The 21054-nt window shown below is 37.5% G+C and overlaps 1 protein-coding gene across 1 annotated transcript; it reads left to right on the top strand.

The window, feature by feature from the left end:
* The first annotated feature begins 18373 nt into the window (after positions 1 to 18373).
* On the top strand, positions 18374 to 20331 carry LOC136235832 (probable cinnamyl alcohol dehydrogenase 6). Its single transcript, XM_066025882.1, has 6 exons — positions 18374 to 18546; positions 18722 to 18835; positions 18921 to 19148; positions 19305 to 19593; positions 19692 to 19845; positions 19988 to 20331. Exons 1-6 carry the CDS (start codon positions 18452 to 18454, stop codon positions 20188 to 20190), a joined length of 1083 nt encoding a protein of 360 aa, XP_065881954.1. The 5' UTR covers positions 18374 to 18451; the 3' UTR covers positions 20191 to 20331.
* The last annotated feature ends 723 nt before the right edge of the window (positions 20332 to 21054 follow it).

Below are 21054 nucleotides of genomic sequence, written 5' to 3'. Positions count from 1 at the left end.
TTAACCAAAAATGAAAATTTCAATCCCTCCCAAACTCTTTCAAAGTCTCCCAAATACATTTTCATCTGAATCAAAGACAACACGTTTGATGGAAGGCAATCCGTTATCACCGGGAGGAGACGGGAGTGATGCTGTGTCTGAATTCGAGGTATTTTTCCGATTGAACTTCCTTGCATTTCTGTAATTTGAATTAAAAAAAATCTGGTTCGGCACTCGGGCGTGTGAGCATCACGCCTCACCATGTGGTGGGGCGTATGAGTATCACGCCCCACCACATGGTGGGGCGTGATAGCCACACGCCCCACCATGAGGTGGGACGTGATTAGGGGTGGGCAAAAAAACCGATCAAACCGGTAACCGAATCGAAAACCGATAATCCGAGCCGGAAAAAGCGGTTAACTGAACCGATGGTTTTCTTAATGGTTAAAAAAATATATAGGTACCAGTTTCGGGTTAGAGTTTCAAAAACCGCGGTTAACGATTAACCGAACCGTTTAATAAATATAATCGATTTTTTAAAAAAAATTAATATATAATTATATAACATAGATTATAAAATTTTTTTTAAAAAAGTCTTTAACATAGATTATAACCTATATTAATATAAATATATAACATAGATTATACTTGAGGTGCCTTCTATGGTTACTTTGTTTTTGATAAAGTACCATTACTTGGTGTGTTTTCACCATTGGAAGATGAAGTATAAAATTAATCCAATGGTGAAAACACACAAAGTAAGGGTTACTTTGTCAAAAACAAAGTAACCATAGCCTTTACCTATACTTGAATGTAAACTTGATGGATTAATGTTGTAATAAGCACTTTGACGAAATATTATTTACATTTCTTTATGTTTTAAATGTAAATTTGATGGATTGTTTTTTAGTTCGGTACTTATGTTTGAATTTGAACTTTTATATGAATTCGTTTCGTTTGAATTTTTGAAATGTATATTTTAATATTGTTTAAAAATTTAGGTTTGGGTAAAAATTATGGTTAACCGTTGATTTTTGGTTAACTGGTGAGAATTGGTTAAAAACCGTTAACCGAAAAACCTAACCGAAATTAATGGTTAACCGGTTGTATGGTTAACCGATTGATATGGACCGGTTTCGGTTTGGATGGTTAAAAAACCGTTGATAACGGTTTGGTTAATTTTTTTACCTAATGGACCGGTTAACCGAACCGTGCCCACCCCTAGACGTGATGTTCATACGCCCCACCACATGGTGAGGCGTGATGCTCATACGCCCCACCGCATGGTCGGGCGTGATACCCATACGCCCCACCAAATGGTGAGGCGTGATGCTCACACGCCCGAGCATATTTGTGGTTGTTTTTTGGGTTTAGACACCGAAACGCTGTAGAAATATCACGTTTTGGAATGTAATGTTCGTTATTTATCATTTACAAGAGGTTTCGTGGGAAGAATTTGACGGAAACGGTATAGATTACAGTTCACAGTTTTTTTCCAAACAAACGTTTCAAACATATCATGAAGCTGTTAACTCGGCAAAATAGACGGCAATTGGGATCAGGTTCGAGTTAACCACAACGTCGCACAAGACGGGGCACAAATCAAAGTGGATATTGGTTAAATGTACTCGCGATGTTAAGAATTATAAAAGGAAAAAGGATATGGATACGAATGTTATACTATGGAAGAATACAAAAACAAAGTACTGTGGTTGCAAATTCCAGATAAAGGTTATGGAAATCGCAGAATTAGGCGGTTGGGTGGTGAATGGGATTCCTGGAGATAGAGGATAGCACTGTCATCAGTTGGCTGTATATCGTCAGGGCTACAGACAGATGAGCGGACTAAGCCCGGCTTCCGAAAAACTTATTCGTGAAATGAGTTCAGCTCAAGCTAAACCTTGTGCTATTTTTGCTGCAATCAAAGAAAAACATCCGGAGGATTGCCCGACACAAAGACATATCTATAATTACAGAGAGAAAATCAGGACTGAGAGCTTTGAGGGTCGGGATGTAATCGATCAGTTTTATCGGCTTGCTATAGATAAGGACTACATACATTGGATGCAAGTGGTGCCGGTCAGCAATGTCGTGACTCACTTATTTATGGCACATCCAACATCGATCACACTGTTCCGATCTTATTACTTGTTTGTTGGTATGGATTCAACATATAAAACAAACAAGTATAAGATGCCATTCTTTGAAATCATTGGAATGACACCTTCAAATAAAAACTTCTTGATCGCCTATGCAATCATGAAGGATGAAACCGAGGGTAGTTATATGTGGGTGTTACAAAAATTGAAGCTTTTGCTCCAACCTGATGTGCATCCGACAGCCATTGCTACAGACCGGGAGTTAGGACTGATGCGGCCGGTTCGTGAGGTATTTCCTCATAGTCATCATTTATTGTGCACATGGCATATTAATAAAGATGTGGAGGATAGAGTAGGCAAGTTGTGTGGAATGAAGAGGTTTGGTGAAATTTTTAAGAATTCCAAATGGAAACGTATAATTGAAGCCCCGACAGTAGCCGAATATGAGGCGGCAGTGGTAGCCATAAAGAATAATACTGCCAACTGGCCTCATATGATAGAGAACGTGGAGACCACATGGCTAGTGCATAAAGAGAAGTTTTGTCGAGCATGGACGAACAAGGTGTTGCACTTAGGAAACACCACAACCTGTCGAGTGGAGAGTTCACATGCACAGTTGAAACAGTGGTTGAATTCATCTACTGGTGCACTCGATACAGTGTGGGCGAAGGTGCACAAGGACATTGAGGCTCAGATCGAGGCGATCAAGTAAGACATTTATTCTGTTATTTGCTTTAATCTTTTAAAATTTAATACATTAGTTTTGTAATCCTTCACTGTATATAATCAGATACTCACTCGAGGACTCGAGAAGAAGATCTGCGGTGAATCACTGTGGAGCACCTTTCATGTATCTCGACTTACACGTTTCACATTACTGCTTGGCTGTACTAAATGCTGAGCTCAAACGGATGCACAGATTGAGTATGGATGTGGTAAGTGAATGCGGATGCGTGTTGCCCATGACTCATGGCATTCCCTGTGCATGTGAGCTTAAAACATATATTGACACAGATGAATTAGTCTGTGTTGACCGCATCCATCCTTTTTGGAGATCTCTTGCGTTTGAAGGGTTGAGTGACATACCAGTTACTGCTCCAGTATATGCTGACGGGTCTGAGGATCACCGATTTTTTCAATCTCTTGTGGAAAAGGTTGAAAAATTAGATCCTTCAATGGTGCGTAGCATATCGATGTACATTCATGATCAGATAAACCCAGAACAGAGTGGCTTCAAAGAACCTGAGGTCGAAGACACTGTTAGGGGTAGACCAAAGGGAAATTCATCGACGAAACGAAATCCGAGTGCATGGGAGTACAGTCAGGCACCACGAGGTCGAGCACGGTCCTCAGGTTCGAGGAGTAGTCATAGTCGAAGTCGTTCCTCATCCTCATCTGTGCATAACAGCTAGATGCCGGGTATATTTTATTTCATTTATATATATGTTGAAGTTAAAGTAAATATATTTTTATTGATAAATTTCATATATTAATATTTTCAGTCAGATTTGATGCGGATATCGCCGGTTACCACCATTTACATCGGGTTCAAGGTCTCATCGTACCATTTATTACTGGATTCCATGATGTTGTAGCAGATGGTAACTGTGGATTTCGTGTTTTAGCCGATGCCATCATTTATAACCAAGAGGAGTGGAAGCTGATGAGAGTGCTCATAGAGAATGAGATGCGGGCAAACCGTGATCTGTATGCGCCAGTGTACGGGAACGGATTTGATGCTGCCCTCACACGTATTAAATGGGCAGGAGTGGGTTGTGGTGAGTCCCACTGGATGGTGAGTCCGGATGACTTATTTGCTGCTGCATCTGTATTGAACGCAGTAATTTTCCTCTTTACTACACAACAGTTAGGATGTTGCACTATACTGCCGATGCGTTCGGACGATGGAAGACCACCAGAGTGAGAGATTGTGATTTGTCATTTGGGGAGTTATCATCACTACATACGTCTTTATTTACATCCTACGTTTCCAGTGCCTCCCATTGCCACCCAATGGCGTTTATTTTGTCATCCAAGTGTTCGTCACTTGGAGAATCTATACGCTGAAAGGAGAGAGGCTTGGACTAGATTATATTAGTTTTATATGTTGTGCTTAATAATATTTATTAATTAACTTATATTATTTTTTACTGATTTTAGGACTAAATTGTATGGTATTTTTAGGTTTTAAGTATAATTCTGTAGTTACGGTTTTAACGGCCTATTTATGGGTTTAACGGCCTATTTACGGGTTTAACGAACTATTTACGGGGTTAAAAAGCTATTTTTTTGCCAATCCGACACGCGGGCGTGTGGCTATCACGCCCCCACCGCGTGGTCAGACGTGATAGACACACGCCTCACCGCGTGGTCGGACGTGACAACCAACTGCCCGACCTTGCGGTGAGGCGTGGGGCTATCACGCTCGACCATACGGTGAGGCGTGATATCTATATGCCCGACCACGCGGTGAGGCGTGATATCCACACGCCCGCATGTCGGATTGGCAAAAAAAATAGAAATTCCCCTCCCCAAAACCCATGAAAGGGCACTTTCGTCCTTTCACGGGGCTAGGGGTGGGAATTTGGGGCTGGGTTTAACAACACCTTTGATTTATCTATTATTGTTTATTGTTTATTACTAATTGTTTATTGTTATTGTTAATTATTTGCTAATTGATTCTTTTTAAAGTGAATACTTCATTGATCAAATAGAATTAAGAACATCATTAACAGCTAATAACTAACAAAGGAGCGGGCCAGTAAACCAAAAAGATGGACTAGCATTAAAACGAGCTGCTCGACCTAGCTATGAGAGACATGATTTGCTTGTCTTGGGATAGACGCGAGTTTAACAACAAAAATTTGGGAACCAAAAAGCCTATAATCATAAGAGGCTAAAAAAATTAGAAATTTAGATTTATGGAGGCCTAATAGGCTAAAAGAATTAGACATTTAGATTTAGGGAGTATCTAATAGGTCCAAAATATTGAAATTTTGTATTTTGGAAAAGCCTAACACGTAATGGGATATATTTAACAAAAATAAGAAATTAATTTTTTTTAATGGAAAAAACATAATAAAAATGATTTCAAAATTGTTATGAAAATAAATAAATTAATTAATAATGGTAACATAGTTTTATAATTATTGAAAAATAAAATTTAAATAAATAAACACTTTCTAAAATAAATTGAGGTTGATGGGAATTGAACCCATGACCTTTTAAAAATAAATAAGTGTTTTAAACAATCTCATCTACTTTTAAACAATGAAATATTACTACATAGAGTCTATATAGACTAATATTAGGGAGGCCGAAACTACTCATAGCTATGGTAGTTCCGGTGGTCGGAGGGCCTCGGACCCCCCGGGTCCACCCCTATCACCGCCCCTGATTACATGGGCACTTCGAATTGAAAGAAAGTTTTTTTACTCCAAGTGACGCTCCATTCAATACTGCAGAAGTATTAATGGCAACATTTCATATCATGGGAAGAATAGTTGAGGATAGCTTTCACAAATAATGAGTTTTGGAGCACGTGCGATATTGTCATTGAGTGAAAGTTAAGCGAACATATTCTCTCAGGAAACCTAAATTTTTCCTCTAACTGTAAAAAGATAGGTTCAACTTGTGGGGGGTGGGGGCTTCTAATAATGAATGTGAATATTTTGGAGATCCGGTCTAAGAGGTTATATACTTTTTCTTCATCCGTATGTCCCGTCTATGCTTCTAGAAGCTTCTTCCTTCCTAAATAAGAATTCCTTCTTTTATATTGTTTAGGAGTCATTAGCATGCATAGATAACACCCAAAACAAGGAAGTTTACACCTTTCGGTGTTTATTTCTTAATAAAATCCAAAGCTAGTTTTCTCCAAATTAGGCTAGGAATCTTTACAACTATATAAAGGGTACAAACTCCTTCAAAGGTACGACACACTCTCTCATATTGTTATTCTGATACTTTTTCTTTACATATTTTTTACAAACCATAACTTAGTTGAGCATCAAAGAGTCACTCGTCGAGATCCAACCAAGCTCTGTTTTACATATTCAAAGAAGTTACTTTATTCATAGAGGTGGGTAGTCGATCATCATCTACATCTTCGAGATGACATTTTTATTGATAATTTAATCTATTACTAATTAGTTGGAACATAAAATATAGGTCAGTTTTATGAAACAGTGGTAATTTAATCCATTTTGGATCTATTACTAAGAGGGTGTTTGTTTAACTACTTTTCATCTCCTGTTTGTCTTTTCACTTTAAAAGGTAGCATTTTAGGTGTTTGGTTAAACTTCTCCTGTTTGTCTTTTACCGTTGAAAAACAGCTTTTTACAAAAGCAGAGAATCACTGCTTTAAAGGCAACAGCAAACAGGAACATCAACCAGTAAACAGGAACAGTAAACAGCAAGTAGCTAAACGGACTCTAATACTATATAAATAGTACATTGGATTAATTACATTAATAGAATAATATAGTACCACTTGGTCGGTCTCGTGGTCCTCCCATTTCATTCACAAAGCCAAAAGAAAAGACACCGGGTTCCATGGATGTCCCATTTCATAATATCGTAATTCTTTAGTTATTAATATTATAAACTTATAATCAATTATTGAACTGGACTTCGGCCCTGTTTATCGAATAGCTGTTAACGAATTACATTAGTGGTTAGTTGATTACTTTTTTTTTTGTTAGCTAATTTGACTAGTTGATTGTGTAAACTTGTTTGGTAAAATTTAACTGATTGTTCATAGCTGTTTATATAAAATGACAAATAAAAACGCGGTAAAACATTTATTTGAGGTTAAAAGATGGTAATTAGGGATACAAATATCATTCAAACATGGTAAAACATTTATTTGAGGTTAAGGGGTGGTAATTAGGGATACAAATATCATTTAAAAGAGATTGAACAATAAGCTAATTGAAAAGGCTAAAAAAAACCATTTTTTTTAAATTAGCTTTTTTAAAACCTCATTAGCACTTTCAAACCTTTATTCATCAGCAATGTTAGGGCCCGTTTGTTTTACCCACTGTTTGCTATTTGCTGTTACGGTTTGTTGTTTGCTATTGTTGGTTGTTGGAAAAAACTTCTTTTCTAAAAAGCAGAGATTCTTTGCTTTTGTAAAGGCTGCTTTTCAGGTGTAAAAGACAAATATGAGGTCACTAACCAAACACGTAATACTGCTTTTCAACTATAAAAGACAAACATGAGGAGACTAACCAAACACCTAAAACTCTACATTTTAAAATGAAAAGGCAAACATGAAGTGAAAAGTATGTAAACAAACACCCCTTAATTGTTTGGTAGTTGATTGTAGGTTTGTTTCTACTGGAATTTCAATTTCCAACTTCTTCTTTTTTTGTTATTTGTTTGCTTCTTAATTAATGGTAATTGATCGATTGCTTGCTTTTAATTTTATGCTCTTTTCATCTATAATACAATTACAAATGAGTGTGTTTAGAGAGAGAAAATTAAAATAAATTAAAACAAGATGTGAAAGAAGGAAGAAATTGTGAATTTGATATATTTTTTTGAGACTTGTTTGTGATAATTAAATAATAAATAAATTAATTTATAAAATAAATAAATATAAAAATAAAAATAGCTCTTTACCGTTTGACTTTTTTTAATACCTTTAATCGGTTTGAACTACTTTTGCTACCGAAATGAACCATATGATACCAATGTAACCTTTTAAACCACGTAATTTATGTTTGAAAATCATTCAACCACAAGGTTTGTTTTTATACTTTTCTCTTTTAATAATATATTTATTTAACTATTAAATTTTATTCTATTCAAAAAAAATTTGATCACTTCAATCTTTTTATAAGAATCTAACTGTTAAATAAAATAAAAAATAAATTTTCTATTAAAATATGAAAAAAAAACCGTAACTAATAAATTATTTGGTCAAAAGAATCTACCTAACTCTCATGCAACGAATATTTTTAGGAAAGTCTTTGGTCAATATATATGTGAACCAACCATGTGTGGAAGACAAAAAGTTTTTGACCCGATAGTGTAAACTGGAGAACTAAAAATTTAGAATGGTCTCGGTTGAAATCAACCCAACTAATAAAATATTAGCACATAAACCTATTTTATTAGCTCATTAATTCATTTTAGGCCAACACAAAGATCATTACAGTCAATGTCAAAAAATCATAGTTTCTGATTTTAAGATAGTATAAGGACTCAATTGATGATTTTTACTTAGTTCAGAGACTTAATGAGATTTTAATAATTTAAAGTCATAATTGACTTTAAATTTTTTGTTTAAGAGTTAAAATGAGTGTTATGACATTATAAAATATAAAATAAATGAAAGGACAAAATTATCCCCCATAGTCTTTGATTTTGATATCTCAACCTTTTTAATACCATTAGTCTTTTTATACCATTTTTTAATTAAAGACTGGTTATCGAGGAGGAGCCGAAGACGGACATCCCAGCAAAGCTGGCACCCCCGACCTCAACCCCATGACCCCCGAACCAATATTATTAAAAGAGAAAATAAAAAATCCGAAAACAAAAGAATGAAAGAATAGAAAATACATAACATGATCAAGAGAAACAGTAAGAGCACCGTCCTCCCCTATTATGAAGAAAAGCCGATTCACAGAAGCTCGGAATATCATCCCACCACGTAAAACTAGAAGTTGTCCGTCCAAAGTTTGCAAGCGAGTCCGCAACCTGATTACCTTCGCGGAAAATATGAGAAACAACACTGTTCATAGCTTCAACCTGTGTCAAACAATTTAACCAATTCTGTCTAATTACCCAAGGAATCGATGTGGATTTGGATTTCAGCATCTGCACTACATACATAGAGTCGCTTTCAATCCAAATCTTCCGCTAACCTTTGTTGTAAGCCAAATCAATAGCATGAACAGCTGCAGACAGCACAGTAAGGAAGGCAAACGAACTGGTTATTGGAAAAGCAAATGCTCCCAGACACAAACCGATATTTGATCAAAAAATTCCTCCGCACCCGGCCGGTCCGGGGGAACCCAAAACAGAGGAATCAGTGTTAATCTTCGTCCAATCCCTCAAAGGAAGCTGCCAAACAACCGAGATAATTCGCGGCCCTTTAGCATACCTTTTAGGAATCCCGAGCTCTCCCAAAATTTGTGTTCCCACTAACGAATTCCAAGTAGTACCCCGACCCGTGTGAGAAGATTCTCTTAAAACTCTCCAAATGCGTCTTAAAACTATTACTGTTTCTGGGTTTTCATCCTAAAAAATGCATCTATTCCGAGTAATCCACAATGCCCAAATAGAATTTCCAATTGCAGTTGCCCATAATTCAGAAATTTGAGAGCTAAAACGCTGAACTATGGCATCACTTATGAGATATTTAAGTGTCGAGCTTGTGTTGATCCGACGTCCAAACAACGAGCTAATACCTTGCCAGATAATTCTAGCAAACGGACAAGTGACGAAAAGATGATCAATTGATTCCACATCAGACAAACATAAGCTACAACGCGAGACAATAAAACAACCACGAAATCTCAGCTTGTCGTGAGTAGGCAAATAGCCGAGATAGGCACGCCATGCGACCAACGAATGTGCAGGAGGAACGCACGGATGTCGAAGGAAACGATACCATTGCTGCTGATCAATCGGATCCCTAAGCCAAGCATACAACAATTTAACAGTAAAAACCCCACTCATAGCAGGCTTCCACACGCATTTATCATCCGCGTCCTTTCCACGCTCAATGCATCGAACCCTACCCTCAACTTCAGAATGAAGCACATGTAGGTTATTCCAACTATCTCCATCCAGATAATTTTCAACTGAATCTAAACAAGAATGTTGCTGTCGAGCAGTTAACCCAACCTGAGGAGCTAGAGAGGGACACATCCAACCCCCGTTCCAAAAGTTTAAGACCGAGTTCTGACCAATCCACCAGAGACAATGTTGTGAAATTTCCAAATAAATTCCCTTAACCGAAGCCCAAACAGACGAGTTTAAAACCAATTGATGCGGCTGTCCCGTTTTGTTTAAGAATCGGGTCCTCAGTAAGTTAAAACAGAGCGAGATGTCCTGAATTAAGCCCCAAGCCATCTTCCCAATTAGAGCTTTGTTTAAAAGAAACAAATCCTTGATACCAAGCCCTCCATCTTTGAGATTTTGACAACAGACTTTCCAAGGAATACCAGCTTCCTACAGTGAATTGAACCCGACCATACAAAATTCCGCATACATTTAGTCATATGGCGAAGCAACGCAGCAGGCCATTTGTAAATAATAAAAGAATGAATAAAGCTCCTAGTGATAACAGAATTTACCAAGGCAACTCTACCAGCCATTGATAAACAGTTGCCCTTCCATTTAGTAAAATGGGCAAGGACCCTGTCCATCAAACAATTTAAATGTGAAGTTTTTGGCCGGCCAAAAAATAACGGTATACCAAGATAACGAAAAGGAATCTCCCCTCGACGAATTCCAATTAAACCAGCCAGATGATTCCCACGTCCTGCAGTGACAAAAGAACCTAGGAAAAGCTCTGACTTATTCCATTTAACACATTGACCCGAAATAGAGCCATACATCTCAAAGACTTCATTGATAACAACAAGATTATTCATAGAAGCCCTGCAAAATAAAAGAATATCATCTGCATATAATAAGTGAGTGGGAAAGACCCCTGATGAGGTATAACGCATCAGATTCAGATGTCCAGTGCTACTCAGAAGTAGAAGCCAACGACTAAGAAAGTCCTCAGCAATTCCAAATAGAATAGGAGATAACGGATCACCCTGTCTAACCCCTCTAGAGCATTTGAAATAGCCACTGATGACACCATTATTGAGAATTGATATCCAAGCAGCTGATAAAATGTTTAAAATCCAATCCCTGAATTGCAAAGAAAAACCAAACGCATCCATTACAGCCAATAAAAAATTTCAGTTTATTGTATCAAATACTTTCTTGATATCCATTTTTAAAGCCAAATTTCCGCCAAAGCATCTTTTCCAAAGCATATTAGTGCCCTCTGAAGCCAGGGATATGCACTGATGAATACTCCTTCCAGGAATGAAACCAAACTGATTCTGTGAAACAATGCGGGAAGCAACCAAAGCTAGCCTATCAGCCAAAATTTTTGCAATAATTTTATAGCTGAAGTTGCTCATACCAATGGGCCTAAAATGGTCCAAAGAAAACGCCCCCTTAATTTTCGGAAAAAGGACCATAATGCTTGAACTCAAACCAGGATAAATCAAACCACTCATAATTTTTTTTTAACCATAGCAAAGACATCTGATCCAACAATATCCCAAAAATTCTGAAAGAAAACCCCAGTAAACCCATCAGGTCCAGGCGAACTGCCTTTATCCATCGCAAAAACAGCCAAGCGAACCTCATTCATATCCGGACATTTAATTAGCGAATCATTATCCGAGTCAGAGACCATAAGCGAAACAATATCATAAACTAAATCATAATTATGTGGCAGGGTGTCCTCATTTCTAAACAAATTTGAGTAAAAATCAGCAGTATGCGTACCAATTATTTGTGGATTAGAGACCATTTCATCCCCAATTTGTAGGACAGATATCCCAGAGGCCGCATCGCGAGCGGAAGCTATAGGATGAAAGATGCTAGTGTTCCGATCTCCCTCTTTTAGCCATTTAACCCTGCTTTTGTCACGCATGAAAGCCTCTTTTTGGCGCAGAACATTATCAAGATGGGCATGTGCATTAAACTCAACATGATGAAGATCAGAAGAGTGTCCATTTTCAGAAATATCCGCCTGAATCAGAGCAACTGAGATTCAGCATCAGTAATATTGACATCAATGTCCCCAAAAACTTCTTTATTCCAGCAACGAAGGATTGGGCGAAGCCTCCTAAGTTTATCATAAAAAGCTTGCATTGGAGGCAATCTAGGATGAGTCCCATTCCAAAAATTAGAAATAACCTCCCTAATACTCGGGTGCATACTCCACATAGATTGAAATCTAAAACGAGAAGCAATACGATTACCCTTCGAACAGCTAAATAACAAAGGACAATGATCAGAATGATGACGCGGCAAAGCATTGTAGCTAACTGAATCCCAGAAATCCATGAACAAAGCAGATAGCAAAACATGGTCCAGACGACTTTCAACTCTCGCAGAACCAGCTCTCCCATTAGACCACGTAAAAACGCCCCCTGCGAAGAAAGATCAACCAAAATTCCCGAGTTAATAAACTCACGAAACTCTCTACATGGTCGCGAAGCAGGAAGCCGACCAGATTTCTCATGAGAGCCAAGGACCGCGTTAAAATCACCAATGAGAATCCAATTCCCTTTTAGTCTACTTTGATGAACCAAAATATCCTCAAACATATTGACACGATGATTTGCCCAAACACTACTATAAACAAAACAAACAAAAGTGTTCAGAGTCGACAATCTCAGGATAACATATTGATCATGCCGAACATGGATACTAGAAGCAAGAGAGGAATTACTCCTAGCAAAAACCCAAAGAGTAGGAAGCTCCCTATTATCCATGGCCACCAAAGAAAAACCAAGTTTTCTCCAAAAGGCATCACTCACTGAGTTGAACTCCACCATAGGCTCAGCCAAACAGAAAAAAATCCGGTTTATGAAGCAAACACAAACGATATAAGTAACCCTGGGTATCCCTATTTTGGATACCCCTATGATGGGTGTCGAATCCACCAAAGATAATTATAACTTCACTTAGCCGAAAATAAATTATAAAAGAGCAAGTAAAGGTCGTACCCAAAGGATTAATACTGATCTAATCACAAATATAACCAAACAATTAACAAAAAGGTAAATAGGGGGGATTGAAATTGTTGATTAATGAATAAATAAAAATTGCAGAGTCAAATTGAAACTGAATGTAAAATTATATGTTGGAATTTCAGTTAAGGGAGATTCCGCAGGCCAAACAATTATTTTCCATCGATCATTGACGGTGAGACATTATCTTAATTAACATGATCTGGATTGGTTATAGCTGTTCCTTATTCATTCCCGACCTAATCCTTCCTTAATTGTAAAGCAAATCCTAGAGCACCTAAAGATAAGCTCATATTCAATCAGACAGTTCTAGCTTAGCGCTTAGAATTTAATCCGCCGAAAGCATTAGGAATTAGAAGGACCCAATCTAAGTTAACCGAATTCTTAGCTATTCCTATTTAAACCAAATCACATGTTCATGCACTTAATCATTGTTAAGATATCCAGATGATTACAAATCCTATTTCCTAACGTTGTTCAATGAATGAAAAAGCAAAAGTCCGGCCGAACCGTCACCTGAACCTCCAATGATGGTCTGATTTTATAGATTAACAAACATGCAAACAGCTCATATAAATTCAGATTTCTAAATTAAAGAGTAACAATCTCACGATAGAAAATAATGCTCGCCTTTGATTAACCCCTTAACCGAATAAAGTGTTTAGCTACACATAGTCATGAATTCGACTATGATAACCATTAAAGATAAAAATAAATAAAGCTAACTAAAATCCAAAAAGAGAAAAAAAAAACTAAGAGAAGAAGTTTTGTTCTGCATCTATTTATAGAGAAAACCTCATCCTAAAAGTTAGGTAACCAAATAATATTTATCTAAATCAGCAACCTCTTTTACAAATTTCAAATCCCTGATTTTCTGCCTTCTTTTTCAAGTTGGAAAAGGTCCTGGTCAATTTGAACATCAGCAGATTCGGAGGTCCTTAGTCTTGGGCAACACTAACTCCATTTTCACTTCAGCTCCTTTAATTCAGCACCAAATTCCTTTCTGGTCCAAAGTTTCTTCAATTAAGTCCAATTCTGCTCCTTTTAATCATTTGAGTCCTGTGGATGCAAATCAAACCAAAACAAGTAATAATACCCAAAATAACACCAAATTAATTAAATAACCTAGCACTAAAGTGGACATTTGAACGTTGAATTGGAGACTTATCAAATACCCCATACTTACCCAATGCTTGTCCTCAAGCATATCATATCATATCATATCATTAGCTCTTTACTCTTATGATTTCGTGTTTACCAACCTTTCTCGACCCCCCTCATAATGTAAAGATTATCAGCCATCAATTCTCAAAGCCAAGATATTATTCATGTTTAAACACACAACGTAACTACTTGAATAATCTCAGCAATTGAGCTTTTGACCATGTACATAAGGTATGAAGTAAAATCAACAACACCCTCACGGAAGCCACTCATTGCACTCAAGTGTTTGGGCTATAATTAATTTCAAGAAATCACTCAAGTCGCAACCTAGAATGAAATTACCATAAGCTTGCCAATATATCAAATCTCCACCACTTAGTATGAATTCAAGACACTAAATCAAAGGGACTTAAAACAGGGTGTAATGCAGGCTAGGGGTAAGGTTTGGAAAGGAAATGAGAGAGAAGCGTGATTGATGAGAATGGAAATGGCCAAAATAAAAAATCAAACAGACTTATAAACAATGCTCATGAAACATTGAGTAGAAAAAACTTCTTTTCTTTTCTACTTCTTTTTCCTTTTTTTTTGTTTTCTTTCTTTTTCATTATTTTTTTCTTTGCACTAAAATTGCTATTAACAAAGAGTAGTTACTGTTTTGTAATCTAATATCCATTGAGACACCTTTGGAAGTACAACCACATATAACTAAAGGACTTATGCTAAATCCTCATACTTTGATGAACTTGTGGTCAATTTGAATATGGAAATTGCTCAAAGCAACAACTAAACATAGAAATAAATGAAAGAATGTACAAACTCTGATGGCTAGAACGTCCCTGGCCAAGGGACTCGAACAAAGGTGTGTCAAGAATGGGAAAAGGCTCAAATGTGGCTAACTAAGGGCTGGTACTGTTATTTTTGTTAGTCTTGAGCAAAACTAAGGGTTCAAATTTTATTTGAAATGGCTAAGAAAAGAAACCTACTGCCCTTATCATTTTTAATACTCGAATACATCAGTGTGGTCTCGAAATGCATAACATGGCAAGTTCTAGAATTCCAAACTAGAATTGGATAACACTCGGAAAGAATAGAACAAAGTGTAATGTTTTTGTTCTTGCATTTAGGCTCAAAAACTTTCCAAAAATTAGGGTCAAATTGGTGTTGCTTCATCGAAAACGTCTGTTATGTAATGGGAGATTAGTCAAGTGATTCATATGCATGCTCAAGACAATTGTGCAACCCTGACCTTTTGAAATCGACAGCTTTACTTAAAACAAGACATAGGGGTTTCAATACTAAGTTGGCAACCTAGTTTCAACCGAGTGCAAAACTGAGAGCTAGCATTGTTATTTCTAGGGACAAAACAAAGGGTGTACACCCCACACTATTTCAAACTTATTCACAATAAGAAATTGGTGTGCACCTCACACTTAGTCAAAAATCAGTTCCGACCCCAAATTTACATTAAAAAAATAAAAATTTACCACAGCACATGTAAACCGGAACAAAGATCCCATCACACCAATCAACACCAAACATATATATTTACATTCTATTCTACTCAAGTCTCCTCCCCCACTCATAACATGCATCATCTCGATGTAAAAAGAGAAGCCATTAAGAATCTAAGGTCAGGAGTAGAATAAAAGAAAAGAGTAAGAGTTACTGTCCCGTGGAGGATGGTGGCCAGAAGCTGTGGGTTGTGGTGAAGGGGTTTGACCTGCCGTCGGGTAGGAATGAGAGAGGGAGTGGCGGCTTGAGGGATATAATTAGGAACTTCTTTTTTTTTATATCTGTAAAATCAAAACCTAGAAATTTAAGTCATTTGGAGAAGATGATGGTAAAATTGGTTATTCCATATTAATTGAATAAATAAATAAATAAATAAAAACAAAGACTAAATATAAATGACAGATGCTGGTCCTGGGCAGGACCAACACTACTGAATATAAATGACAGATGCTGGTCCTGGGCAGGACCAACACTGCTGAATATAAATGACTGATGCTGGTCCTGGGCAGGACCAACATTGGGTTGCCTCCCATTAGCGCCGCTAGTTAACGTCTTTGGCTAGATGGAATCGAGCTTCAGGCTAGTCTCCAGGAACTTGTATCTCCATAACTTCACCACTTTCAATCGGGATATTCTCATAAAATGGCGTGAGACAATGGCCATTTACTTTCTGCACTTTCCTGTTCTCCAAACGATGAATTTCCACTTTCTTAGTCTTCAATTTGTGGATCCTCGAACTCTCATAAGCTTTATTCCTTAGTTCCTCAAGTTCTTGTCCTTTCAACTTCCAGAGTTTTCCTACTTCATCAATATTCATGTTACACTGCTCAACTGCCGGTGTTTCTTCTCCAATCTCCTCTTCTTTCTCCTCTATTTTGCTGCTCACATCTAAGCTTTCTTCTATAACTACTTGCATCCTATCTTCCCTACATGCTTCAAAAACTTGATGAGTTATTGGTTCAATAGCATCTATGCCACAAACAGAAGACACTTCTGATAACATTGAGATATTATCCTGAGGACCAAAAGGGATATTCACCTCAAAGTACGCCGCGTAGTGGTCTCCAAAAGGAAGCTGGTTGGCAGATCTCCCCAGATCAGCTCAGAGAGATCCGCTGGCGGACCTATAAGGCGAATCTCTCCCTTCGCCTCTATAACGGCTGGCCGCTGACTCGGCCATAAAAGATCATTAATGAGTTATTAATTAGCTAATCCGCCAGGTTCAGAATAACCCGTAACCGCCATTAATGAGGCATTAATGGAGACTTTCTAGTTACCTGAAGGTTACAACTTCCCAGCTATATATAGCCTGATCCCCTAGGTTATCAAGGTACACACACATTCTCACCATTCTTGTCAATTCTGTTGGTTTCCTTGATCCATCTTACTGACTTTGGCATCGGAGTGTCCCCGGCCGATCCCAACGGCACCTCACAGGGAAGTGCTCCGATCAAGGATTTTTCCTCAAGTTAACATTGGTGCGGTGATCGTGGAATCCTTAATCAAACAAAAGGTTTTTTCGTTCACGCTGAAAACACAATGACCAACGGAGGTGAAAATCCCTCCTCAGGGATTGAAACACCGTTAGTTACACCATCTAGTGCTGGTCGCACCGATACAACCGCTCCAATAACGCATGTCGACAATAACATGCCTACCGCTGCTTTTATCAATATGTGTGCATAAGATATCGAGGCGCGATATGGACTCGAGATAGGAAATCGCCTTCGAACATACATGACTCTTCCTCCGCGTTGGAGCACGACGTCTACTTCAGCCGTTTCATCTTTGCCTTTGTTAAACTTTGGCCTTGGACCAGGTGCCCATAGCTCCTCGTTCCTTCAAGCTCACAACACGGATTCCATGTTAACTGCCACGACATCGGGTGGCGAGCGACCAATTAATCGGGAGTTATTCCCTGGTGAAGGAAGTCAAAGAAATGATACGACCCTTCCTGGCGGATCTGAGGGTCCGAGGTTGAATCTTGGTGGGTCCGATATACCCAGGCATCCACGGACGAATTTATCCCTTGGCGGATCTAAAGGGCCAACTCGCAAGAAGCATAGAAAAGAGAAGGATAAGCGGATAAGGTCACCTTCGCCCCGACGAGCAAGATCCTCTCGTCGTGGCAGATCGCCCCCATCTACTGGCCGTAGGCGAAGTAAAAGGCCAGAAAAGGCATCCCATGCAAGTGGACCACCACCACCGCCGCCTTCAGGAACTGTTGGACACATCCCGTCAGGAGGCCAGGGGAGAGGAAGCGGTCCAACTCCCCCAAGTGGAGGAAATGGAGGGAGAGGTGGTGGTGGAGGGGGAGGCGGAGGCGGAGGAGGAAGTGGACGCGGTAATGAAGGAAGACGTTCGCCATCAGATCCATCGTCTGATTCAAGACCGTTTGTTGAAACTTTTTGAAATTGTCCCTGAAAATGGTCTGAAAAATTCTACTATGGTCTCAGTCCATTGAACCTGGTCTCAGTCCATTGAACCTTACCAATAGAAACGTGATAATTGTGCACTTTTTTTCTTACACCAATCATCTCCTAATAAAATAGCATGATTTTCTTTCTTAATTGATTGGGTCCATTACACCTGGTTCATGGTAGAAGTTTTCCTTGCAGTTCCTATGCTAATTGAAAGTCTAAAAGAGAAAACTCCACTTCCAAAGGGTAGGTGAGGAAGTGTAAAAGCCTTCAATAAGTTGACCGTTGACCCAGAAATTGACAAGAGTTTTTCAAGGCATTTTCCATGATATTGTTCAATGACAGAGACATTTTCTCAGAATTAAAATCATCTAACTACCATGTTTTTAATTCCCAACCGTACTCCCTTATTATAAAAAAGAACTGAACTTGCATTTCCTCAATATCATCAAACCCACCACAAAAGAAAGCTATCCTATCCTATCTATCTTATCTCATGGCTCGTAAAACACCCAATAACACCCTAACTGTTTCTGGCTGGGCAGCTCATGATTCTACCGGCAATATCACCCCTTACGTTTTCAAAAGAAGGTACGTTCTTTTATATGTTTCTCATAGCTCGAGTAGCACTCACTGATCACTGAAAAACGTCGAAAAAAAACTCCATAATAGTACAAGGCTTTAATGATAAGTGTTCAAACCCCGTCTAGATCTGTCCCGTCCGTGTGTCAATAATGTTAATTACTTTTTTTCATTTCTTGCACAGAGAAAATGGGATAAATGATGTGACAATAAAGATCTTATACTGTGGAATTTGCCATACCGATCTCCACCACGCGCGAGACGACTGGGGGATAACCATGTATCCTGTTGTACCAGGGTAATTAAGTAATTAACACATATTTATTTCTCTGTTATTCTGATATCTTAATTGTTTTAATTTAAGTTTAATTAACTGTAATTAGGCATGAGATTACTGGAATCATCACAAAAGTAGGAAGCAATGTGGAGAAATTCAAAGTAGGAGATAGAGTGGGAGTTGGATGCTTAGCAGCTTCATGCTTGGACTGCGATTTCTGCAATACGTCGCAGGAAAATTACTGCGACCAGATACAGTTGACTTATAACGGTATTTTCTGGGACGGTAGTATTACCTATGGCGGCTACTCTGAAACTTTTGTTGCAGATTACAGGTAGGATCAGTTTGGTTTAACTGTTGTTTATGTAAAAAAAAAATAATTTTACTGTTGGAAAAAGCTACTAACTAAACACCTAAAAATCTATCCTATTAATTGTTTTTCTTAGATATTGATTAATGAATATTTATTTTTTGAAATATATGTGTGAAGGTATGTGGTACGGATACCGGAGAACATGGCGTTGGATGCCGCGGCGCCACTTCTGTGTGCAGGAATTACTGTATTTAGTCCGATGAAAGACCAAAATCTGCTGGAGATGAAGGGGAAAAGGATTGGGATAGTAGGTCTGGGAGGTCTTGGACATGTTGCTGTGAAATTCGGCAAGGCTTTTGGTCACCATGTTACCGTCATTAGTACCTCTCCGTCTAAAGAAAATGAGGCTAAACAACGTTTGGGCGCTGATGATTTCATTGTCAGCACCGATCTTAAACAAATGCAGGTAATTTATACGGACCCTTTAGAATTATCTCGTGGTTTGACAAAAAAATAAAAAATAAAAAAAATGCATAAATTAAGTTATTATTTATGTTTGTATAGGCAGGGAAGAGAAGCCTAGATGTAATATTGGACACTGTTTCAGCAAACCATTCTCTAGGGCCACTTTTGGAATTACTCAAAGTGAACGGAACGTTGGTGCTAGTGGGTGCGCCAGATAAGCCCGTGGAGCTGCCTTCTTTCCCTTTGATATTTGGTACATTACAATATTACCCTTTTCATTTTTAAATAATATTAATTTTGTCTTTCAATATTTGCAATATCAATTAAATTGATACTTTATTTTAATTATTTTCTTAATATTAATTGAAGAAAGGGAAAATAAATTTATGTTGCAGGGAAGAGATCGGTGAAGGGTAGCATGACCGGAGGAATAAAGGAAACGCAAGAGATGATGGATTTGTGTGGGAAATATAATATTGTATGCGATATTGAAGTTGTGAAACCGGACCAAATCAACCAAGCCTTTGATCGTCTTGCCAAAAATGATGTCCGGTACCGTTTTGTGATTGACATTGCCGGAGGATCTTCAAAGATTTAGCCGTGTTAAATAGGTTTTGTTTTCTATTAATATTGTCTTGTTTAATTCTATCCGCGGATTAGTAAAAATAAACCAATTTTGTTTAGTTTTACAGTTTTATGTTATGTCAATTCAGATTAATAAAAATATGATTTCATAATAGATATTATACTAAACAACTTTAATTCTAAAAAAAAATCGTTATTGATCAAATATGACGAAATAAAAAAAATACAAAATTTTACAAACTATAATAATGGGTTTGTAAAAAAAAATAATACACATACTTATCTGTAAATCCATGTAACAAGGACTCATTAGGCTTAAAAAAATGCTTTTTTGCCCTATCCAACAACCCAGAACAAAACTCGGCTCAAAATAAAAATCCACGAACTCTTCATATTTTGGGGTTGGAGTGAGCACCCAACAAGAAGACAATAAATGAAAATCGAGTGTTGGACATAGGGAGTATAAAAAAACTCTCTGCAATGGGTCTCGAAATTTAAAATGGTCTATTTTTTTTTTTGAAAAATGGGTCTAATTTGTTTTTATTATACTTTTTTTTTTGGTAAGAAGTTTTTATTATACTAATATTTAACTATTTTTATTATATATTATATTAAAAAGGTAATTAATTTATAAGTCTCTATATTTTGACAAAATACACTGTTTAGTCCCTGTATTTTCAAAAACACATGTAAGGTCCATAACCTTTTCTCAATGAACTGTCTAGTCTTTCCGTCTGTTTGTTAGATTTTGTTATCGTTTTTTACTTCGAAAATGACTAAATTATCCTTTACTATTTACCTTCAAACTTTAGAAGAGGAAATCCAATTTAGAAAAATAAGCTATTTGTATGGAGAACAAGAAAAAGAACAGACCCAA

Source organism: Euphorbia lathyris, chromosome 7 (assembly GCF_963576675.1).
Source record: "Euphorbia lathyris chromosome 7, ddEupLath1.1, whole genome shotgun sequence".
Taxonomy (NCBI): domain Eukaryota; kingdom Viridiplantae; phylum Streptophyta; class Magnoliopsida; order Malpighiales; family Euphorbiaceae; genus Euphorbia; species Euphorbia lathyris.
The sequence above is the reverse complement of the archived record's forward strand: the minus strand, read 5'-3'. Positions and strand labels throughout refer to the sequence as shown.

Excerpts from the sequence above, each read along its gene's own strand:
- LOC136235832 (XM_066025882.1), top strand. The coding sequence starts at position 18,452 with ATGGCTCGTAAAACACCCAATAACACCCTAACTGTTTCTGGCTGGGCA. Across the intron at positions 18,836-18,920 it reads ATGTATCCTGTTGTACCAGG|GCATGAGATTACTGGAATCA; the intron begins GTAATTAAGTAA and ends AACTGTAATTAG. Across the intron at positions 19,846-19,987 it reads TTCTTTCCCTTTGATATTTG|GGAAGAGATCGGTGAAGGGT; the intron begins GTACATTACAAT and ends TTTATGTTGCAG.